Source organism: Paramisgurnus dabryanus, chromosome 9, assembly GCF_030506205.2.
Source record: "Paramisgurnus dabryanus chromosome 9, PD_genome_1.1, whole genome shotgun sequence".
Classification (NCBI taxonomy): domain Eukaryota; kingdom Metazoa; phylum Chordata; class Actinopteri; order Cypriniformes; family Cobitidae; genus Paramisgurnus; species Paramisgurnus dabryanus.
Genome location: NC_133345.1, coordinates 10844668 through 10864496, shown reverse-complemented (window position 1 = coordinate 10864496; position 19829 = coordinate 10844668). Strand labels below are relative to the sequence as shown.

At 35.7% G+C, this 19829-nt stretch overlaps 1 protein-coding gene across 4 annotated transcripts; it reads left to right on the top strand.

Annotated features, from left to right (window-relative positions):
• The first annotated feature begins 1752 nt into the window (after positions 1-1752).
• On the top strand, positions 1753-19439 carry ube2q1 (ubiquitin-conjugating enzyme E2Q family member 1). 4 transcript variants are annotated; one of them, XM_065279284.2, is made up of 13 exons: positions 1753-2275; positions 7143-7247; positions 10713-10835; positions 11063-11110; positions 11262-11402; positions 13203-13287; positions 13379-13439; positions 13547-13637; positions 13794-13852; positions 14631-14679; positions 16189-16284; positions 16396-16462; positions 17354-19439. In XM_065279284.2, the coding sequence occupies exons 1-13, from the start codon at positions 2117-2119 to the stop codon at positions 17383-17385; spliced, it is 1116 nt and encodes a 371-aa protein (XP_065135356.2). In that variant the 5' UTR covers positions 1753-2116; the 3' UTR covers positions 17386-19439. The 4 variants fall into 4 exon arrangements, with proteins under 4 accessions (XP_065135356.2, XP_065135354.2, XP_065135355.2 ...); XM_065279282.2 differs by having other exon boundaries at positions 11262-11417; XM_065279283.2 differs by having other exon boundaries at positions 11259-11402.
• Positions 19440-19829: the final 390 nt, after the last annotated feature.

Here is a 19829-nt window from a genome sequence, read left to right as displayed (position 1 = left end):
GTTCCCAACAAACACAGAACACACAGAAGTTTTTGGTTCCCTTATGGTTATTTTTGGGAACCAAAACATTATTTTTAAGTAATTTTTTCAACCATAAAATAATGTTCCCAGCGTGTTGCATGGTGGTTGTTTTTTTAATCAGGTAATACATTTTTCTTGTTTTGTTATTCAAGATTGGACACATAAGTGCTGGAAACCATACAGGACTGAGCAAACTAGACCTTGTTGACCTAATAAAATACTGTAAACAAACAATATGCTGTGATCGTGTTCATTTTACACCAGTGAAGTAAAATACAGTATGGCCTTTTCTGTGTTTTAAAAAAGACTCACAGGATCAGATTTGCTAACAGCTTGCAACATGCAGTGCAAACCATCTTTTGACATTAAAAATTACAGCCTTCAAGGATTTGTTGAAGACACGCTGTGAAAAATAATCACTAAAAAGTATTTCAGGCGCAAAAATGTCTGGTATGACAGTATTTAAGTCACATTTTCATCCATATCACCTTGAGCTGTTAAGTAAATTCACATTGGTCTGTGGCAGACAGATATTTTAGTGATAACAGGAGATAAACACCATGATTAAATGCTACTATGAAAACTGGAGACAACCTGATAAAACAAATCTGTGATATAAAAGATAATTAATTAGTTAATTGATTTTTTTAAAACAACATTTTAAAGTTTTCAACTCACAATGTTCATTTTGTGATGCTGAAGAATATCTCATATTTTCTGGGAATGCACATACACAACTTGAATTCTGTATATCCTTATATGCTTTTCTTTATTACAGTTTTATATATATATGCTTTATTTACACATGTAAATTTCAGGGTGCTAAGCCCTATTTTTCTTTAAGGACCGGGCACGCTCATTGACTCCAGCAACTCCAAAGCCCTTAAAATTGTGTCAGTGTGTCATTCGTATGATATTGTTCAAATTGAAGTGATATTTATTTATTTTTACCCCTGGCATTTATTTATTTATTTTATTTATTTTGTATAATGTCACCATATAAAAATGCTTTATATGGGCGCATAGCTCCCGCTAGTGGAATATCTTGGAAGTGACGTGAGAAGTAAACTTAAATGCATAAAAATGGGATGCTATCTGTTTCAATATTTAATAATTATTTAATTTAATGAAATTAAAGCTACTGCTACTTTTAAGGTTTCTGTTTCTGGGACAACTTTCTAGTTTTCCTTAGTTTGTAAATACAGCTCGCACGTGACAGGTAGCATTTTACTTGTTTTCACGGAGGTTTATCAATTTTATATATCAATTAGAGTTTAGAGTTGTAACTTTGATTACCTTGTTAACGATTTTCACTGACCTTCGCGCTTGTCCGCTCACTTTTTAGAGTCTCCTATCTTACTGCCTGGACATTCGTGTTTCCTATGTCCATCATGTAATTTTATTAAAAACACTGTATATTCCGTGTTTTAAACTATGCGTAACAAAATAAGGATAAACAAACACAAATATATATATTTTAAGTTGTTTATCCTTATTTTTTTAAGCATAGTTGTAATTAAAAAACAATTTATTTCAATTTTAAGCATTAACTTTCCCAGACTTTTTTCTAGTGTTAGCAAAGGCTTGAAACACAATACATTTTTGTATTCATTGTATTTTTCCAATTAATCTGTAATTTAATTTATTTAAATGTTTTGGACTTTTATTACATTTATAATTTACATCTCAATGTTGTTTTCCCCGTGCGCAGTGCATGCTGGGACTGCGGGTCCTCCAGTCGTACCTCCATCTTTAAACCCCAAAGAGAAAAAAGCTTCCGCTCAGCCGTATACACACAAGAGCCTGCGTATACATCTACATTTGTGCCACATTAATCCCAAAATCTGCGCTCTAAACTGTTTAGACAGATTAGTTAAAACATGGGACAGCCACGGGAGGCTTGCTAGATGTATTAAAGGCTTTATTTCTGCATTGACATCCATAAAAACACAGGCGGAAAAAGCATCCAGAGCTGGTGGCCTTCAGCGAGAGAAAAACATCGTTGATTTTAACTGCGCATCTCTCATTCTTTTGTCTATTTCTGTCTCTGCTTTTCCTTCTCTACCTCCCAATCGCCGGAGATGAGTAGTGGAAGATGTCGGTTTCGGGACTGAAGGCTGAGCTGAAGTTTTTGGAGTCCATTTTCGATCCGAACCACGAGCGCTTCAGGATCATCGATTGGAAGCCGGATGAGCTGAGCTGCCAGTTTAACGTGACCGGAGAGAAGCTGCTTATTATTCACTGCAACATCACGGTATGAGAGAAAAATCCCAGCTCCAAGTCATCTTTTAAAAAATAACACAACAACAGCCTCGAAACCTAGGGACCTACCTACATTTGTGGGCGCGTTGTAGTCCCTAGGTAGGCAGCACAGATCCCTAGGTAGGATCCGGTGGTTAGATAACTTCAAATCTGAACCACAAGTAAATTCCCGGTTAATTCTTGCCCTTATTACAATGACTAAACAAACACATCGCTTTGAATTGGGTTTATGTTGGTAAGCATCACCAGAATGCTTTCATTTCTTTGTATTGATATGTAAACACGTCATGCTCACTGTATCTGGCTGGATTAATATTAATAACATGACGATTCAATTGTATAAGGTCTATAGTTGGAAGTCAGTTGGATAAAAAGTGTGTACTTTAACTATCATTATTGACCCAATTTTGCTGTCGTTGTTTTTCTAATTTCCGGATGCCATTTTCTGTTGCGTGAGAGCGGCATTGACGTGAAATTAACACACATTCACTCCACGGCTCAGTGTTTTAAACCCTGTGCCCTGCCTTTTTAGACAAACATTTTTGGGCACGAGTGGGCGTATGCAGCTGAGCTGACTGTCCTGTAATGCCCAAAAGGCAGTCTAGGCAGGCAGCACCCAGTTTAAGAGAAATCCCTATCTTTTGTCATCATTGTTACTGTATAACAGATGACTTACTGTAAACTGCTTTTTAACAAACACCATACAGTGTAGCAAATAAGCTAATGTACATTCAAATGGCTAGAAATTTAGTTTTTTTATTTTCATATTTAAATGTGCATCAGTTAGTGACCTTCTGCACTATACTTTACCAGCATAAAAATAACATTTATTCCTAACACATTTTTTATTTGACCAGAACAACGTTTTTGTTTTTCTGTGGGAGCTTTTTGATTGTATATATAGATCATAGGGATTGCTTTCTCCCCAATAAATATGTCAGTGTACAGTAGGGGTGAGCGGGACACAAACTTACACGGGGTTAATTGTAACACAGCTACCTTACATATTTCTACAGGGCCGAGCAATCTGTGCATTTGGTCTTTTTTCTTACTATCAGAAGATGATCTCTTGTGAATTTGTGTAAAGTTTTAAGACATTTTAACACACTGTTAAAATTAAGCCTCAGGTATACAATGTTAATACAATGAAACAATATACAAACTATAAAAAAAAATTGATAACTGTTAATACAATATCAGGTGAAATAACTGACAATTATGTTGCATAATACAAGGACGGTTAGATGAAGGACTATGTTTGGATGGATGTGTGGATATTTATCTAGTATAGGCAGATATATAAACAATTCCACCTTTAGTATATAGACAGAATTTTATTGAATTATTTGTGCTTAAACATTTTCTAACAGGTGTTACAACAAAACCCTCTGTTTGTTACAATGAACCCCACCTATGGGGTAAGTTGTAACGTTTGCACTCCTGTCACTTTCAGTCCATTGTAATTGTTAGGTCCTACAAACAAACTTTTAAGTGTTCACTTGTTTTGGATTAAGATGTGTGTGATGATTGTGTAAAAAATTATTAATGTAACTTTAAATTAATCAAATCTTTTGAATGATAGAGGCAAAGCCAAAAAGCGTTACTTTGTGCCCCGCTCTCCCCTACTTCATGTTTTGTTGCTCTGTTGAGATTTTCTGGATTGCGTGTTTTACTATGGGATTGATGAGCTTTAACACCTGGTCATTTTTAATTATTGCAATTTTTCATGTTTTAAAATTATAGTCCACATAAGCATTAACTTTATGGGATAGCTAATTGGGATATTGCTTATTATATTGTTTTGTAACAGCTACCATGTCTGTAAAGAAGCTTTTACTGTCGCTCGCCTCTTTTAAAAAGGTTGTTAGGGGGCGTGTCTAAATTTGGTTGTCATAAACAAATGAGTAACGTCCACTCAAGTAATTGGTGAGTGACGGATGATGTGAACTCCACTGCTTCGTTCTCATTGGTAGTCGATCCAGAAAGTAGCTCATAATTTGCATAAAGTTAAACTTTTCTCAACTTTGTCGCGTGACTGGACACGCCCATTTGGTCGCTACTGGTCACTGTCGCTTGTGTCACCGGATGCAGCCGAGCTTCCATTGAAATCAGTGCAATTGCGTCGCTCTGCTACTGCTAGTCGCTGCTAATGTGAATGCAACCAGATTTAAAAATGCCTCTTTTGACAGAGACGAGTGACACACAGCGACAAAGTTGCGTATAATGTGAATGTACCTTTAGGGTGTTTTCAGACCTGAGCCTTTGTTTCAGAACCTGGTGTGTTTTCTCTCTTGGTTCAGTTAGTTTAGGCATATGTGAACACCGCAATCACGCTCGGATCCACAACAAAACAACTGCTCTGAGACCGCGTGAACAAGGTGGTCTCAGCCTGATTGCAAACAAACTCTAGAGCGGTTCGGTATAAGTGTGAAAACAATCCGACCCAACGGACCAAGGCTGTCTTATTGCATATTTAACCACGAACATCCCTGATTGCTCTTTGGTGACAAATTCTGGTGAGCACATCAACACCATTCAAAACGAAAGCACACCTGTTCCCTTTAAAATGCCTTCAAATTGCTCTTGTCCGCAATGGGTACATGGCAACAATGTTGCCTTGCCTAAGTTTTGATTCCTGCTCACAATAATGAAGTAATATAACCACTGTTACCAAAAAAGCCACACAATAATCCCCTAAATCTGCTGTCTGTCAATCCTGGAAAATAAATAGATGCACTCTGACCAATTAAAGGAGGGTTTACTTGCACGTGACTTGTATTAACAAAGTCTGTTTCTTTTGGAAATATTCCCTTGTGAATGCAAACCGAACCAATATAAAATTGCAATTTTTTAGCCCTTTAACAACCGGTTTCCAAACAAAGCAATCGATCAGGTCTGAAAATACCCTTAGTCCGGGCTCACACTACTGGATCTTCTGGCAGATTATGAAATCTGGATTGCGCTAGCACACATTTAAGAAGAGTCTTGAAATATTTTCTTTTCTCAAATCTAAAACATGCTCACACTACTAGTTTTAAAGATCACTACAAGATATTATTATCATGCCAGAGGAAGTATTTCAGGTGACCTTAAGAGGAAGCGGATGTAAACAAATGGAGATTGCAACAGATTTATTATTCTTTTTAATGTTTGCAATTGCTAGCACAAAAAAACCTAGGCGTTTTTTCCTCAGCTCTTGTTTTTGACTGATCCGTCATAATTTTCACAGATGCGTTATTCAGCCAGTCGTGTTGTGTCCACAAGCTGTTTCTTCATCTCCACTGTCTGTCAGACACGTAGAGCAGTTTGTTTTCAAATGATCTGACATTCACCTATGTCTCTTGTTGGCTCATGTTAAAGTACTGATGTAATCTTCCAGATTTAAAATCCTAAATATCAAACATGTTTGATATCATGGATTTGTTTGAGAGTAGATTGGGAGGTGTATTATTTGATAAAACCCCACATATTACAAGACAATCTGAGCTAAACATCCGAACAGATGGCTGTCATGGACATTATTTTCTCTCGGGTTTCTCCTGGAAAGGAAAATCAGGTTAAATGTAGTAAAGGATGCTTTTAACATTAGTAAAAATATTAATATGCAGCGTACATTTGTCTACAAAATTAATTTAAAAAATCTAATAAACCTTCAAAAAATTTTAGAGTTTAAAAAGTTTTAAGATTAAAAGACACAAATTTATTCAGCCTTCTCACTGTACAGTTTCTGCAGTATCATTATAGGCAATGTGACCCCACTATGGCTGGTGAATATAATCACTTTTATGATCCATTGTGATACGGATGTGAACAATTACTGCATCGATGCATAAAAACAAATAATTGATTATTAATATTAGGGATGGGCATTCGATTAAATTTTTTTAGTCGATTGTCGGGAGAATTAACGATCGACTATCGATTAATCATTAATATTTTTATAATGAAAAAATAATTATTTAACTTTTATAATTAAAAAATGTTGAATACAAAAACACAGCGTGTTTCCCTCCATGAGACCTTTATTACAAGATCAACTTGTGGCAGACAGTTAAACTACATTTAGTTAGACATACGGAACATATATGCGCTTGAATATGCGGTGCTCTAAAGCAGCGGAACCTGCAGCTGCGAGCCGCATTCTTAAACAAAGACCTCATTTGTTCCAAAAAATCATGACCTCTTCATTATTATTTTTTTGAAATCAAAACGGAAGGTCACAGATAACGGAGTATGGTGTCAAATATTGCACCCTGGTGGTAAAATGTTGAATTGCTGCCACACAGTGAAATTCATTTAATTGCTTCAAGACCCACGCTACGCTAGGCAACGCAACCTGCATTAGATAAAAGAAGTATTCGATTAATCAATAACAAATTAACGTCATCGACTAAATTCTTAACGATCAATTATCGATCGTCGATTAATCATGCCCATCCCTAATTAATATAGCAGTGTGCATGTGTGTTGCTCTCGCTCTCTGTCTCTCTGTGAAGCACATTTTATATTTTTAAACTTGGATGGCTGTTGAAAGTTATTTAGGACATAAAGCGCTCAATCGTCACAATGCATATGCGCCTTATCAAAGAAGCAAATAGAAGCTGGAGCTTAAATGTGGAGATTTGACAAGAAAAATGAGAGGATGCTCCAACTGTAAAAGTGTGGGAAATGAGAGGGAAACATACTTGCCTATCAGTAATATTAAAATTGAGGTTCAACACATTGTTATGCATTGTGATACCGAATTGAGTTTCGACATAATAATCATAGCCAAATTAAATCCTGCGATCTGTGACGATAAACACCCCTAGACTCCACCACTTTTAAAACTGACCATTAATTGCCATCTTATTTTCCAGGAATCATACCCCTTAACACCCCCAATATGGTTTGTGGACTCCGATGACCCCAGTCTGACTCAAGTATTAGAGCGTCTTGAGGATGTCAGGAAGGGCAGTACAGTGGTAAGTTCCAGTTTTCTCAAACATGATCAATAAAGCAAGATTTTTGAAAGAGATACAGATTTCCATGTCATCTTATGCTCACAATTTGGTAGGAGAGTGTCATATTCGACCTTTTTGATGGCAAATTTTTGAAGTTCTGTGTAACAGCAATTTAAATCATTTGTAATATATATATGTAATATATACAGGTGTTGTAATCATGATGCTTTTGAAAGCGCTAAATAGTAATTACAACCCAAGCTACACTGTAATTGAGGAGATTACACAACAGACAAAATAGTGTAATATGAGTTTCCACCATTCAGCAAAGCCCACAGGATTATTACCACACACTCTTCAGAAGTGGGCTGACTCATACCTGGCTGTAGGTAGAGCTTGATAACACACATAGCCTTTTGAGCTTTTCATGCTAAGGCTTTGTTTCTGTCTGCTCTATGTGTTGTCGGAGAGCAAATTTAGACTTCAGCCTGATTAAATGTATATTTACGCAGTGATCTGTCAATTGAGCTGTAGCCATACAAAGGTCCTGGGTTTGATCCAATTAAAACACATACTGAATGCACTGCAAGTCACTTTGGACCATAGCATCTGCCTTAATGCATATCATGCATAATTGTAATTATTGAGCTTTTACCTGCCATGACCATAAAATGTAGACTCTGTTCTACTTCAAAACTAAGTAACTTGTCATATATTCTTGCTTGTATTTAAGCTGTAATTGTTGTTCTTAAGTTTAGCAAATTGACAGCACAGCTCTTTACTGTGCAATGAAAACAATTTGGGTCAGATCCTTCATGCATAAGTTTTATGAACTACTCCTTTGATGTTTGATAGCTTGTATGGTTTCGTTATTCGGAAAAGAGATAAAATCTCTATGCCTCTTTTTGTGTGATTTGTCCACCTTATTCTTGATGTAAATGTGGGCGCCGCCATCTTTGAGCTCATGTGGGTAAAACTTCCGGTGAGCCACTACAGCTAATGGTAGTCCTATTGCGAGGGATACGAGTGTGCCGTTTTTACTGGCATTTTAATGCTTAATTATGAAATCCAGGAAGACCGGCATAATTTGTGCAGTTAGGGGTTGGCATAAAAGATGATACAAATGCAGTAAATCTCTACAACACATTTGTTTTAACTATAATACACGAACAAGAACTGAATGTGTATGTGGTGCACCTGCATCTATTAACTGTATCCATACATCCATCCAGTAAAACCTGTCATAGAAACTGATAGTGAACAATAAATACAATAATTATTCAAAAACAACTATGCTGATAAAAATATGCTGATTTAGCTGGTTTATTTATTCTGTTACTATATATTATTACAAAAATGAGATTACAGTGCAGAATATATTCGACATTAACTGCTTATTAGTTAATGTTTATAATAGTTTGTGACGTGTTTGCGTACTTTTGTTATGTTTTAAATAAATTTTTTTTAAATAAGCAAATAATTTCATAAGCTCTTGTCTTATCTACTGCATAATAATATTTCCTTAAAGCAAAAACAATACTGAAAACATGTAATAGTAGTTTAATATGTTTATTATGTTTTGTTTAAATAACTTACAATGTGTTGAATGAGAAGCATAATTTACTGCTCCTGTTGGATCGCGTAAAGCTTGATTAAAAAAAAAAAAAAACTCACTCACACCGGAGGGACAGTTGTGACATTTTAAACCATCACCTGAAAAGGTTAAAAACAAGAAGTCTCTGTATATTCCATGTATTAAACACTCGACTGACTGTCCCACTGTAGAGATACTGGTTTGTCTCTGTGATTTTATATTTGCGCATTGAAGACAGATATGATGTATCAGGACACTTGTTAATTTCATCCTCACACTGGCTCATACATGAAATTATGACCATAATCATCATGGAAAATGCCGGTTCTGGTTCAGTAACAGTATGCGCCAGAAGTCACGCCCATAATTCGCGCAAAGTGCCATGGGGCGTAGGAATTGTGTGGATAAAGTTTTCATTTTGGGAGAACTGATTTCTAAGTGCAACTATAAAGTATCATTAGTCTGTAAAAACAGATTTGTTCTTACTGTTTTGCAGTGAGCCTTGACACCAGATTTGGTTAACTCTCATTAGACCTCTGTTTAAATGTGGAAAATGTGAACATTGCTATGTCCAAGAAACACATGCGCATCTGTCCTACACATAGCTTGTTTTAAGTCTTTAAGTCATGTTATCCCCCAAGCAAATTTAGGTAAACTTAACTTAGTAAACTCAAGTCAAGTAAACAATGTAGTGATTCAGTGCTTTCAATCATCTTAAACATAACTCCAAATTAGCTGTCAGTCACTGTAACCGCCGACACATTATGTTTATTTATTTTTGGTTTACATGTAACTCATCAAGTTGTTTTAGGCGAGGCAAACACTGCAGATTACTAGCAGGTTGTTTTAATATATTTATTAAACAAACTGAGGTGTGATGCCACATAGCCAAGCTGTCAGATTGGCCCTGTGGCTGTTACCTCCTGGACCTGTGAAGCCTTATTCATTTTCATGTGTGAGCTGATGTCAGGTATGTGTTACATGCAAGTAGGGATGCTAAACAATTAATCGCGATTAATCGTTAGCAGAATAAAAGTTTTTGTTTACATCACATATGTGTGTAAACTGTGTATAATAAATATGTATATATATAAATATGAACACATTCATGTATAATTTTAAGGAAAAAAATGTATATATTAAGTATTTATATTTATATATAATATAAATTATACATAAATATACAAATGTATATACACATGTAAACATTTCTAAAACATATACATGCATGTGTGTACATTTATTTATACAAAGTTATTATACACAGTTCACACACATATATATGATGTAAACAAAAACTTTTATTCTGCTAACGATTAATCGTGATTAATCGTTAAGCATCCCTACATGCAAGTGAAATTGTATTTACGTTTGTTGCAGCTCTGTGACCGAGGCTGTCCTCAGCAGATTGAAAGACGATTGGTTCTGTGTTTCTCTTGTGCACAAATTACCCATTAAACCCTGTTATTCAAACCCAACAAAGGCAACCAAATTTTGTTATGAGATTGATACATCATATGTGCTAGTAATGCTTCAAAATGCAATGCAAGGGGCTTTGTGAAACTGCTCTGAGGGTTGCTGAAGAACTATAGAGTTCCCACGCTCACAGAAAAGTAACAATATTTGAAAAAGTTGATTTGCATTTTAGGCTTGGATACGTTTGTGGGAAATTCATGCAAATGTCATTTCTGTAGTGAAAGTGATATTTTTTTCTTTTTTTTGCATTCAAATATCATGCCAATGTTATAGATAACATTTAAGCAAAATAATAATTAAAATTTTAATTCCAAAGCTTTTTGAAAAAATAATTTCCAGTCATTGCTGAAAAACTAGATGAGAGAACCATGCAACTGTCTGTGATGTTGCTGCTGATGCTGTATTTGTTATTGCAGCTTTTGCAGCAGTTAAAGAGGTTGATTTGTGATCTGTGCCGCCTCTACAATCTTCCACAACACCCTGATGTAGAAATGCTGGACCAGCCCCTTCCCACTGGTCCTGTAAACCAGGACAGAAAGGTATGCATTATTTTGACCTTGACTTATTAACAATCCAGTACTGATATGCTATTTTTGAGTCATTATTGGTGAGCTTGGTGACATCTGCTCATCATGTACTGGTGTTTATGCAAGATCTGCTGAATGTTTCTTAAAAGTTCTCCTTGTAAGCACAATAGCAGATGATTTTTCTGTAACCTCTCAAATTTGATTTGATGTTGACTGTAAATGTTTTGTCGACTTTCTAGCTTGGGACCACAGATGATGTGACCTCAGAGGAGGAAGAGGAAGAAGAGGTTTATATATTTTTTTTCTCATTTTAGATAATTATACAGACATAAATGCCTCCAAACTTGTATTCTTCTACGTGTAAAGTATTGTGCTCATCACACTCTTCTCATCTGTCTCTTCTTTTACGTCCTGTTTTTGTATGTGCTCCGTCAGCAGGACATTGAGGATCTTGATCACTATGAGATGAAAGAGGAGGACCCTGTGGATGGGAAGAAGTCAGAGGATGATGGGATTGAGAAGGAAAACTTGGCCATCCTAGAGAAGATCCGGAAGAACCAGAGGCAGGACCACTTGAATGTAAGTGCTCATTCGGTAAGGTAACTTTTCTTATGCTTTTGGGGTTTTGGGGGGTGAAATAAAGACACTTTATTAAAACAGAAATCCTCATAATTGAATAATACACATAATTTCAATACTAATATAGGGGTAAAACTAATTTACAGTCATAGTAATCTTTATACTCATATTTAATAAGGACTGGTGCCCTTAAGATAATTACCCAAATTCCCCATCATTTTCAGACTGCCTCAGTTAACATTTACTTTAATTGCATCTGTTTTTCATATAATTAAAGTTAAGGCTGTCACTCACTAACATACCATTCTACCTTTTGTGTACCATAGACATCAGTATTTTATTATTATTATTATTATTTATTTGGGTATGAACTTTTTTCTGATTATATATAAATTAGATATGAATCTCTCACATGTGACGTGCCATTTGTTTTGGATTTTTTACTCATAACCTAACTCTTATAATTATTTGTGTTTTGCATTATATTATTTTGTTTTGGATGTTTAGAATTTACCACGCAGCTGCTTTACAGAAAGTGAAGAAAACATTTCAAAATTTCAATGTAAAGTCTATTCATCTACAATAATAATCGCTATTACAATATCAAGATAAATAATCTGCAATAAAGATTTTTGTCATAACTGTGACTTAACTCGTGGCACAAATCAGACATGACCCAAAAATATGTAAGCAAGAAATAAGTGCATAGATTTTGATATTTTCAGATGGGTCTTAGGCCTCATTTATATGTGGAGTTAATTAATCGGATATAAATTGAATACATGCATTCGCGTTTGCAATGTAAGCTGACAGCTCGGATATTCCCGTCTGAAGATGTGTCTTATACATCATTGAAAAAGAAATGCTGGCAAATGACCTCAACTTAGGTGGACACCACTCGCTCACATGACTCTTCTTAGCAGCACAATGGAGGATTAGTTCTCCACTTAGTGGAGTAATGCTGAAGTTTAATGTCTTGTTACAAATAAAGCTGTATAATCTTGTATTTAAACATTGTATAATAATTTTATCTTTGTCCATTGCATATTGTGCAGTTTTACTTCCTCAGTGGTTTAAGCTGTTCTAGGTCAGTATGTCTACCTTGAATTGTTTTGCCAAGTGTTTAGTGTAAATGCAGTAATCAGATACGAGTTGCTTTTAAAAGATGATAAATAAAAATCCGGATATAGTCAACAAATCAGAATTGGGCATCAAGATCTGCAGTGTAAATCCAGCACCAACAAGGTGGAGTTTAGTTAAGTCACTGTGTGAAAACACATTTAGTTAAGTTTGTCCCAAACATGTATGATTTAGTTCTATGAAATACAAAAGAAGAACTGAAGAGTAAAGGGCTGTTCACATTATAATGATAACTATAATACTATAACGATTACTATATTAGCATCCACACTACCGGACAATAGCGATAACTTTATGCTTATTATGTGAATTTATGTGAATCTAGTATCTGTGTAATTTAATATCTTACCTTTTGGCGTAAATGTAATAGAATAAAAAGCATTACGTAGTCAATTTCACAAAAATTGCTCAGAAACTGATCCCAACAATATCGTTATAGTTGTGGTGTGAACTCAGCTATTCCCTTTGTTATAAATGATTTTTAAAAGTTTTTTATATATTATATATATTATAATATGAACGGCTCTTAACACTACTTGGTGTAATTATAATTTATTGTAATAGTTTTTTAATTATAGACTTTTTTGCAAACGGTCACATTGTGCCGTGACTTCTTATGTTTTCTCTCTTGTCTCTTTTTGTTGTATTATTTCTATGTAGGGTGCTGTTTCAGGATCTGTTCAAGCATCAGATCGTCTCATGAAGGAACTCAGGGAGATCTACAGATCTCAGAGTTACAAAAATGGTACGAATGCCTGAATGCAACGACGGCTGTGATTTACATGAAAAGTAATGACCAATACAATTCTTTGTGTGATCTGTGCTTCCTTCTCCAGGAATTTACTCGGTCGAGCTCATCAATGACAGTCTGTATGAGTGGCATGTAAAACTAAGAACGTAAGCAGACAGTTTTTCTGGTCATATTTCTGTAAAAAGTTTTATAGGTCTCTGTTATCCAAAGCAAAACGTTGAGTTGACAGTATGTCTGATGTGTGACTGCTCAGGGTGGATCCAGACAGTCCTCTGCACAGTGACCTCCAGGTGCTGAAGGAAAAAGAAGGAATGGATTACATCCTCCTCAACTTCTCATACAAAGTGAGTAACAGTGCCCAGTTTTGGAAAGACCCCACATGATGTTCACCCAAGCAGCTGCTTGTTTAAAACATGTGGCTACTGTTTTCAAATGGGGAAAAATGCTTTGTTTGGTCTTTTGTCCAAGTAAAATGTTACATGTTTTTTGTTTGTCTGCAGGATAATTTCCCCTTTGATCCCCCATTTGTACGTGTAGTTTCTCCTGTGCTGTCTGGAGGGTAAGACTGCTATGTAAATTTACTGATTTTATTATTGTCTCCTGGTATGTATAAATATTAATATTAATTCCTGTTTAGTTGACAACTTTTTTTGTGGTTTTGTAAGCATTTAGGTATTCTCTGAATCCTTTACATTTAGGCATTTAGCAGACACTTTTGTCCATATCTATACATTTATAATTCCACCAGCAAGGAGTATTAAATGTGAATGATTTTATGCCCTTTAGTAATGGTACCACAAGGCATTGTTCATTCACTGCCGGCACAGAGCCACTGGCCGATTTGTATGCGAACAGCAATGATTTAAACTTTAAACTTGAAGCCAGTGGCGAAAGAGAGGTGTGACCGTTGAAAACCAGTTGAGCTGCTGCATTAGTCACATTTGCATGCAAAACCATAAATATTTTCATATTTATACACATGAACAGATTTGTATAGTCTTTATTATACATCCAGTATTCTAGGCAAATTATTCAGTTCCAGTATAAAGCAGTATTTTGCAGATTTTTTAATATTAGTGGTAAAAATGTGAATAATGATTGGTCATTTTACTGTCTGTCAGACTTTGGCTTTACGTGAAGTGACACTTGAGTGTCTTTTCCTTACACACAACAAATTGTAGTAATAGAGAAATTTACTGGCCGATTGAAAGAGTTATCGGTCGATGCCAATAATAAAAAAGCCAATTAATAGGACTATTACTATTCAATATATATTTAAACGGGTGTGAAGCGCTGAAGCTTTCTAAAAAGTTAACTTGCTTTAATATTTTTTTCAGTTATGTACTTGGTGGAGGAGCTTTGTGTATGGAGCTACTTACTAAACAGGTATGTTTCTGGCTAACAGACTTTAGAGAAATATTTAGATTTATCATTGCTGTGCGATTTTTTTTTTTCTTCTTTTTTTTTTCAACTACATTCTCAAACATGAGGGGTCCTATAAAACATTTATGATTTTTTCCCTGAGGTAAATTTCTAATGTTACTTAATGACAAGACAACACCCAAGGTCAGAACTAAAAAAATTTATTGCCCTACTCTGCTCGAACTGATTTTGCCAAGTGGTTGATGTCCTTAGGGCAACATATTGTGTTGACCCAAGGACAACATTTTTCTTAATAAAACCTAAACCCACCCTAACCATATCCAAACCCTAAACTCAGAGGGACATGATAAGTGAAAGCATTGGTCTAGAAACACCTAATCCTGGTTGTAAGATTTAAATTAAAACAAACTGTAAACTTATATCTGAATCTGATTGGTTGACTGATTGAAATGTTGTCCCAGGGTCAACATAATGTTGCCCTGAGGACATCAACCACTTGGCAAAATCCGGAGAGCTGCCCTACTCTAGAGAAGTGGACAAAAAGTGGACGCGTTCCACCATGCATTTAAAAATTAAACACATTTTCTATGAATGTAAACACACCAACGGCGCCTTACAGTGACACTTCTCTAATCCTTGCCACGCCACTCACATACTTTAAATACCATCATATTTTTCCAAAAGCGTTAACGATTAACAAGGGCTACTAACACAAATTTTGCATCTGGAAGTAGACTCTTGACTAAGCTCCCACTATTGAATATGCATATCCGGTGTGTGCAATACCTGCAAGTTGTCCTACGTGCTGCGCTTCTTGCCCAGTATGCAACCTCCTTAAGACTTCTATGTAAATGATCTTTTTACCTGTAAAATGAACTACAGGGTTTTTTTTTCCGGGTTGCTGTTACGTTCTGTTTAATTTGCATTGCGCTCTTCTTCAAGAATACCTAATATGTACATTAAAACAACACCAAAGAGTTTTTTTACCTTAAAATAACGTTTCCAAAAAAGTTTCAGTCGTTCATCCGCTTGAAACAGGGTGAACGGCAATTTCACATTCACTTTGCAGCCCTCTATCGGCCAAAACTGAACTAAAGAAGTTTCCAACTGTCGGGTCACGGTCCTGTAGTTCGAGTGAATACTACAAAATCTAGCTTTACGGCAGACCTACAATCCAATCAGAGCCAGCTTTGCTGCAGTAGGCTAAATTATTTACGACAATGCTAATGGACAATTCCGCTTCCAACCTGTAGGGGGAGCAAAGAGCAAAAACTCTTTAGTGTTGCTTTAACATTTATGAATATGGAGGACACTTTTATCCAAATTGACTTTACAGTGCTTTAAAGGTGTATGTTTTATCACTATGTGTGTTCCCTGGCAATTGAACCCATACCTTTAGCTTAGCTCTACTTAGGGTTTTAGAGATTCTGTTAAAGAGAGACTTCACCCAAAAATGTAAAAGAAGCTACCCACAGTACCCACTGATTTCAATAATTTGGTTTGTTTTCACAGGGCTGGAGCAGTGCCTATTCCATAGAGTCTGTTATCATGCAGATTAATGCCACTTTAGTCAAAGGAAAAGCAAGAGTGCAATTTGGAGCCAATAAGGTAAATAACTTTGTGTTCATGTGACTATCACATATAAATCATATATTTCATATATCCTATGACAACACGCATACTGATTTACTGTTTTGTTGTTCTTTTCTTCTATTTCAGAATCAGTACAATCTTGCCAGAGCACAGCAGTCATATAAATCACTGGTGCAAATCCATGAAAAGAATGGTAAGAATTTCACACAGCATGGGTTAGGGTTACTTTTCCTTTCTAAAATGAGTATTTAAAGTGAATGGCTTTTCATTTACATTTTGTTAATATCTTATCACCATAACTTTTAAAAAAATTTTAAAGGTTTGGCAAGGGCTGTAACAAGGGAGGCATATGTACTCATGACAAATGTAGTGTCAGTTATGGAGCGTTTTGCAGACAATATTAAAAAAAGGAAATGCAAATTGTATTTGCAATTGCGTTTCCTACATGTGAGTGTAAAAACTGTGACTCAATTCAAGCGCAATTGCATACTGTTTGCATTTCCGCTTACACGAACGTATAATGTCAAATTTCAAATGGAAAAGCTAAATTTCTTATGTCTTTCGAGTTACGACCTTGCCATATTTTAATCTCAATTGCAATTCACAATTTGCTATTTCATTTCCTTTAGCGTTGGGCACAGAGAATGCCAAAACTCAAATGAAATCGCAGTCCCCTTTGCATTTCCAATGCCGGGGGATAAACTTGTCAATCACAGTTTTGGGGGTGGGATTATAGAATAGTGTTTGTATTTGGAAGAGACATCAAATGTCGTAACTCAAAAGACATAGGAAAATCAATTGCAAATTGACTTTTTGAAGTTTGACATACATTGAACGTTCGTGTAAACTGAAATGCAAACAGTTTGCATTTGCGTTTACATTAAGTCACAGTTTTTAAACCCACAAGTAGTAAACACGTTTGCAATTTGCAATTCCATTTGTAAATTCCATTCTGCAAAAACGCCCCATAGTCCATATTGCATGTTACTATTCTTTGACAGATTTGTTTTGGGAGCATCTTTGTCAATGAAGTTTTCAAACCAGTTTGTTTGGTCTATAACTTGCTATGCTATGATCTCCACAGGCTGGTATACACCACCCAAAGAAGATGGGTAAACAACAAGCATCCTGGATTCAAACATGGACAAAATATCATCCTGGGGTGAACTTTTTTTTTCTCTTATCCCCACTCATCTATCCTGCTAATTGGAGACTTTATGTGAATAATGAAGAACGTGAGATCTGATCTGAGGAGCCCACCTTATCATGTCTACATGCTTATCTGGTCTCTCCCACCAGCATGTTCTCTCTTTCTCTCTCTCTCTCTCTCTCTCTGGCTCTTTATCACCCATCACATTTCAACAGGATATTCAAACTGAAAAAGGTTGATTCTGGTCAGATACGACCTACCTGAAAAACCTGTGCTATGCGACCACTTGTCCCAATTGTTCGGATGTTTTTGTCATCTCAGACATGATTCCAGCAGATCAGTGTCGTCGTGATGCTCATATGTCCTCATACAGAAACCTCTATAGAAACTGTGACATAACAGTGAGTGATGGAGATTTCCAATTTGTTAAATTCTGTCTGCAACTTTATTTGTGAAGATCTGCATCTAATCGTTGAAAGAAACATTTTTTTGTTGCACCATATTTTCATTCAGTGTTGATTTTTTTTTTTGTTTGTTTACTGAAAGAAATTACCAATTCTGGCAAGTTGGACTGCATCCTTATAGTCAAGTAAACCTGTAAAGATATATTTTCAAGAATTGTTTTATTAAAACCCCAGAGATGGACTGAACTTCTGACATGCAACCTAAAGCAGACAATATAGTCCATTACTAGAATAAGAAAAAATTACACATGGATTTACAAAGAAATACCTATCACAGGTTTTATGAATGCACTATGACTACTGCTGTTTTGTTTGATTTCTTTAGTTTTGTTTGCGAATGGATGTTCACGTGTATGGCTGTGCCGTTATTGTAATGGCATCAGAGAGATCATTCCTGTTTATCAGTCTCTTAATGTCACCCTGCTATGCCAGTGTGCTCTCTTGGGAAAGCTTTTCCCGCTTATCGCAGACACATAGTGAAGTATCAAATGGATGGTCTCATATAAATTCGCAAGACCACCATTTCCTTTTAGTGGAAAACAAACTGGCAGATTTTGTAAATCAAGTTGTTTAAATATCAATCCTAATTGCAGTTACTATAGGGAAACCTTGGAGGTGACCAAAAATGCCTTAAAAAGGAGGAAATTAATGAGCGGAATATAACTGTCTAGTTTTTGGCAAACCCTAAGTCCGTCCTGCTGTGTTCCTCCACGCCTTTATCTCCAGTATTCCTTATTCCAGTTTCTCATCAAAACGGAGTTGTTCAGAAAGCAATGGGAGTTATTAGAGATGCAATCTGAACGTTTCTTGCCCTTCATTAGTGTTAATATCTTTATGCAATTTGTTTATAGACAAGCCTGGAGCTTCTGCAGTTGGTTTGTTCTGTTCCTTGGTTGTTGTTCTTAAATGTTTAGACACTGTACTTGTGTTTACAGCATCCTGTTTTGCAATGCTGTTGTATGCACTGGGGAGTGTTAGGCTGTGCCCATACATCTGTAATGTACAGGACAAAACAAGCCTGGTTCACTTTTTTTTTTTATTTAGGTCAATTTAAAATGGCATTCTGACTTCAAGCAATAGTTTGAGTCCATGCATTAATGCAGAAAATTGCAAACTGTCACATGATTCGTTCTGGTGTAACCAATAACAGATTATGCTAGACCCCACAAAATCCACATATTATATCACCATCTGATTTTTCAGGAAGAACTCCTTGAGTGTTTCAAATGGGGAAAGTATTTGTAAACTGATTCCTATTCAGGTCTTAAGGCTTGACGGATCCATTTCTTGTCTCAAGTAAGTTGTGGTGTTATTGCAGGTATCATACATTCTGAGTTATGATAATAGGCATGGTGGGTTTTTTGTATATGATGGTTTGAGATCCTGGTTTCCTCCACTGTATACAAAGTGTGTGGGGAGGGGTAAAATGAGTTATGCACTGTTAGCATGCTTTGGTTTTATTGCATTTATTTTTTTCCATTGTAAGTGTAATTTTGACCATGTACAGTACAATTTGTAAACTTGCATCAAGTTTATGAATAAAGAATTTTAAGAAATAGATGTCTCATCTTGTCTGGTTGCCACAAGAAACAATTTGTAAAACTTTAAGTGTTAGTATTAGTAATATAGCTGCATACACTACAATTACTTTGAGTCCAAGGAGGTTCAGACAAGGGAAAAACCAAGGAATAGGTACTGAAAATGTGGAAAAATGTTTACATTGTGGAATTGCAAGTCAACTGTAGAGGGATTTTTTTAGGTAGAATGCCCCTTATTGACAAAAGTGTTTCCATATTCAGTGCTTTGTTTAGCTTTTTTGTCATTATTGGCCTCACCTAAAATTACATTTAAATATGAAAACGTATTAAGATACATTTTAGTAGATCAGATTTTTAATAATACATATATCTCTTTTTTTCCGATACTTTACATTTCTGCTGTGTTTT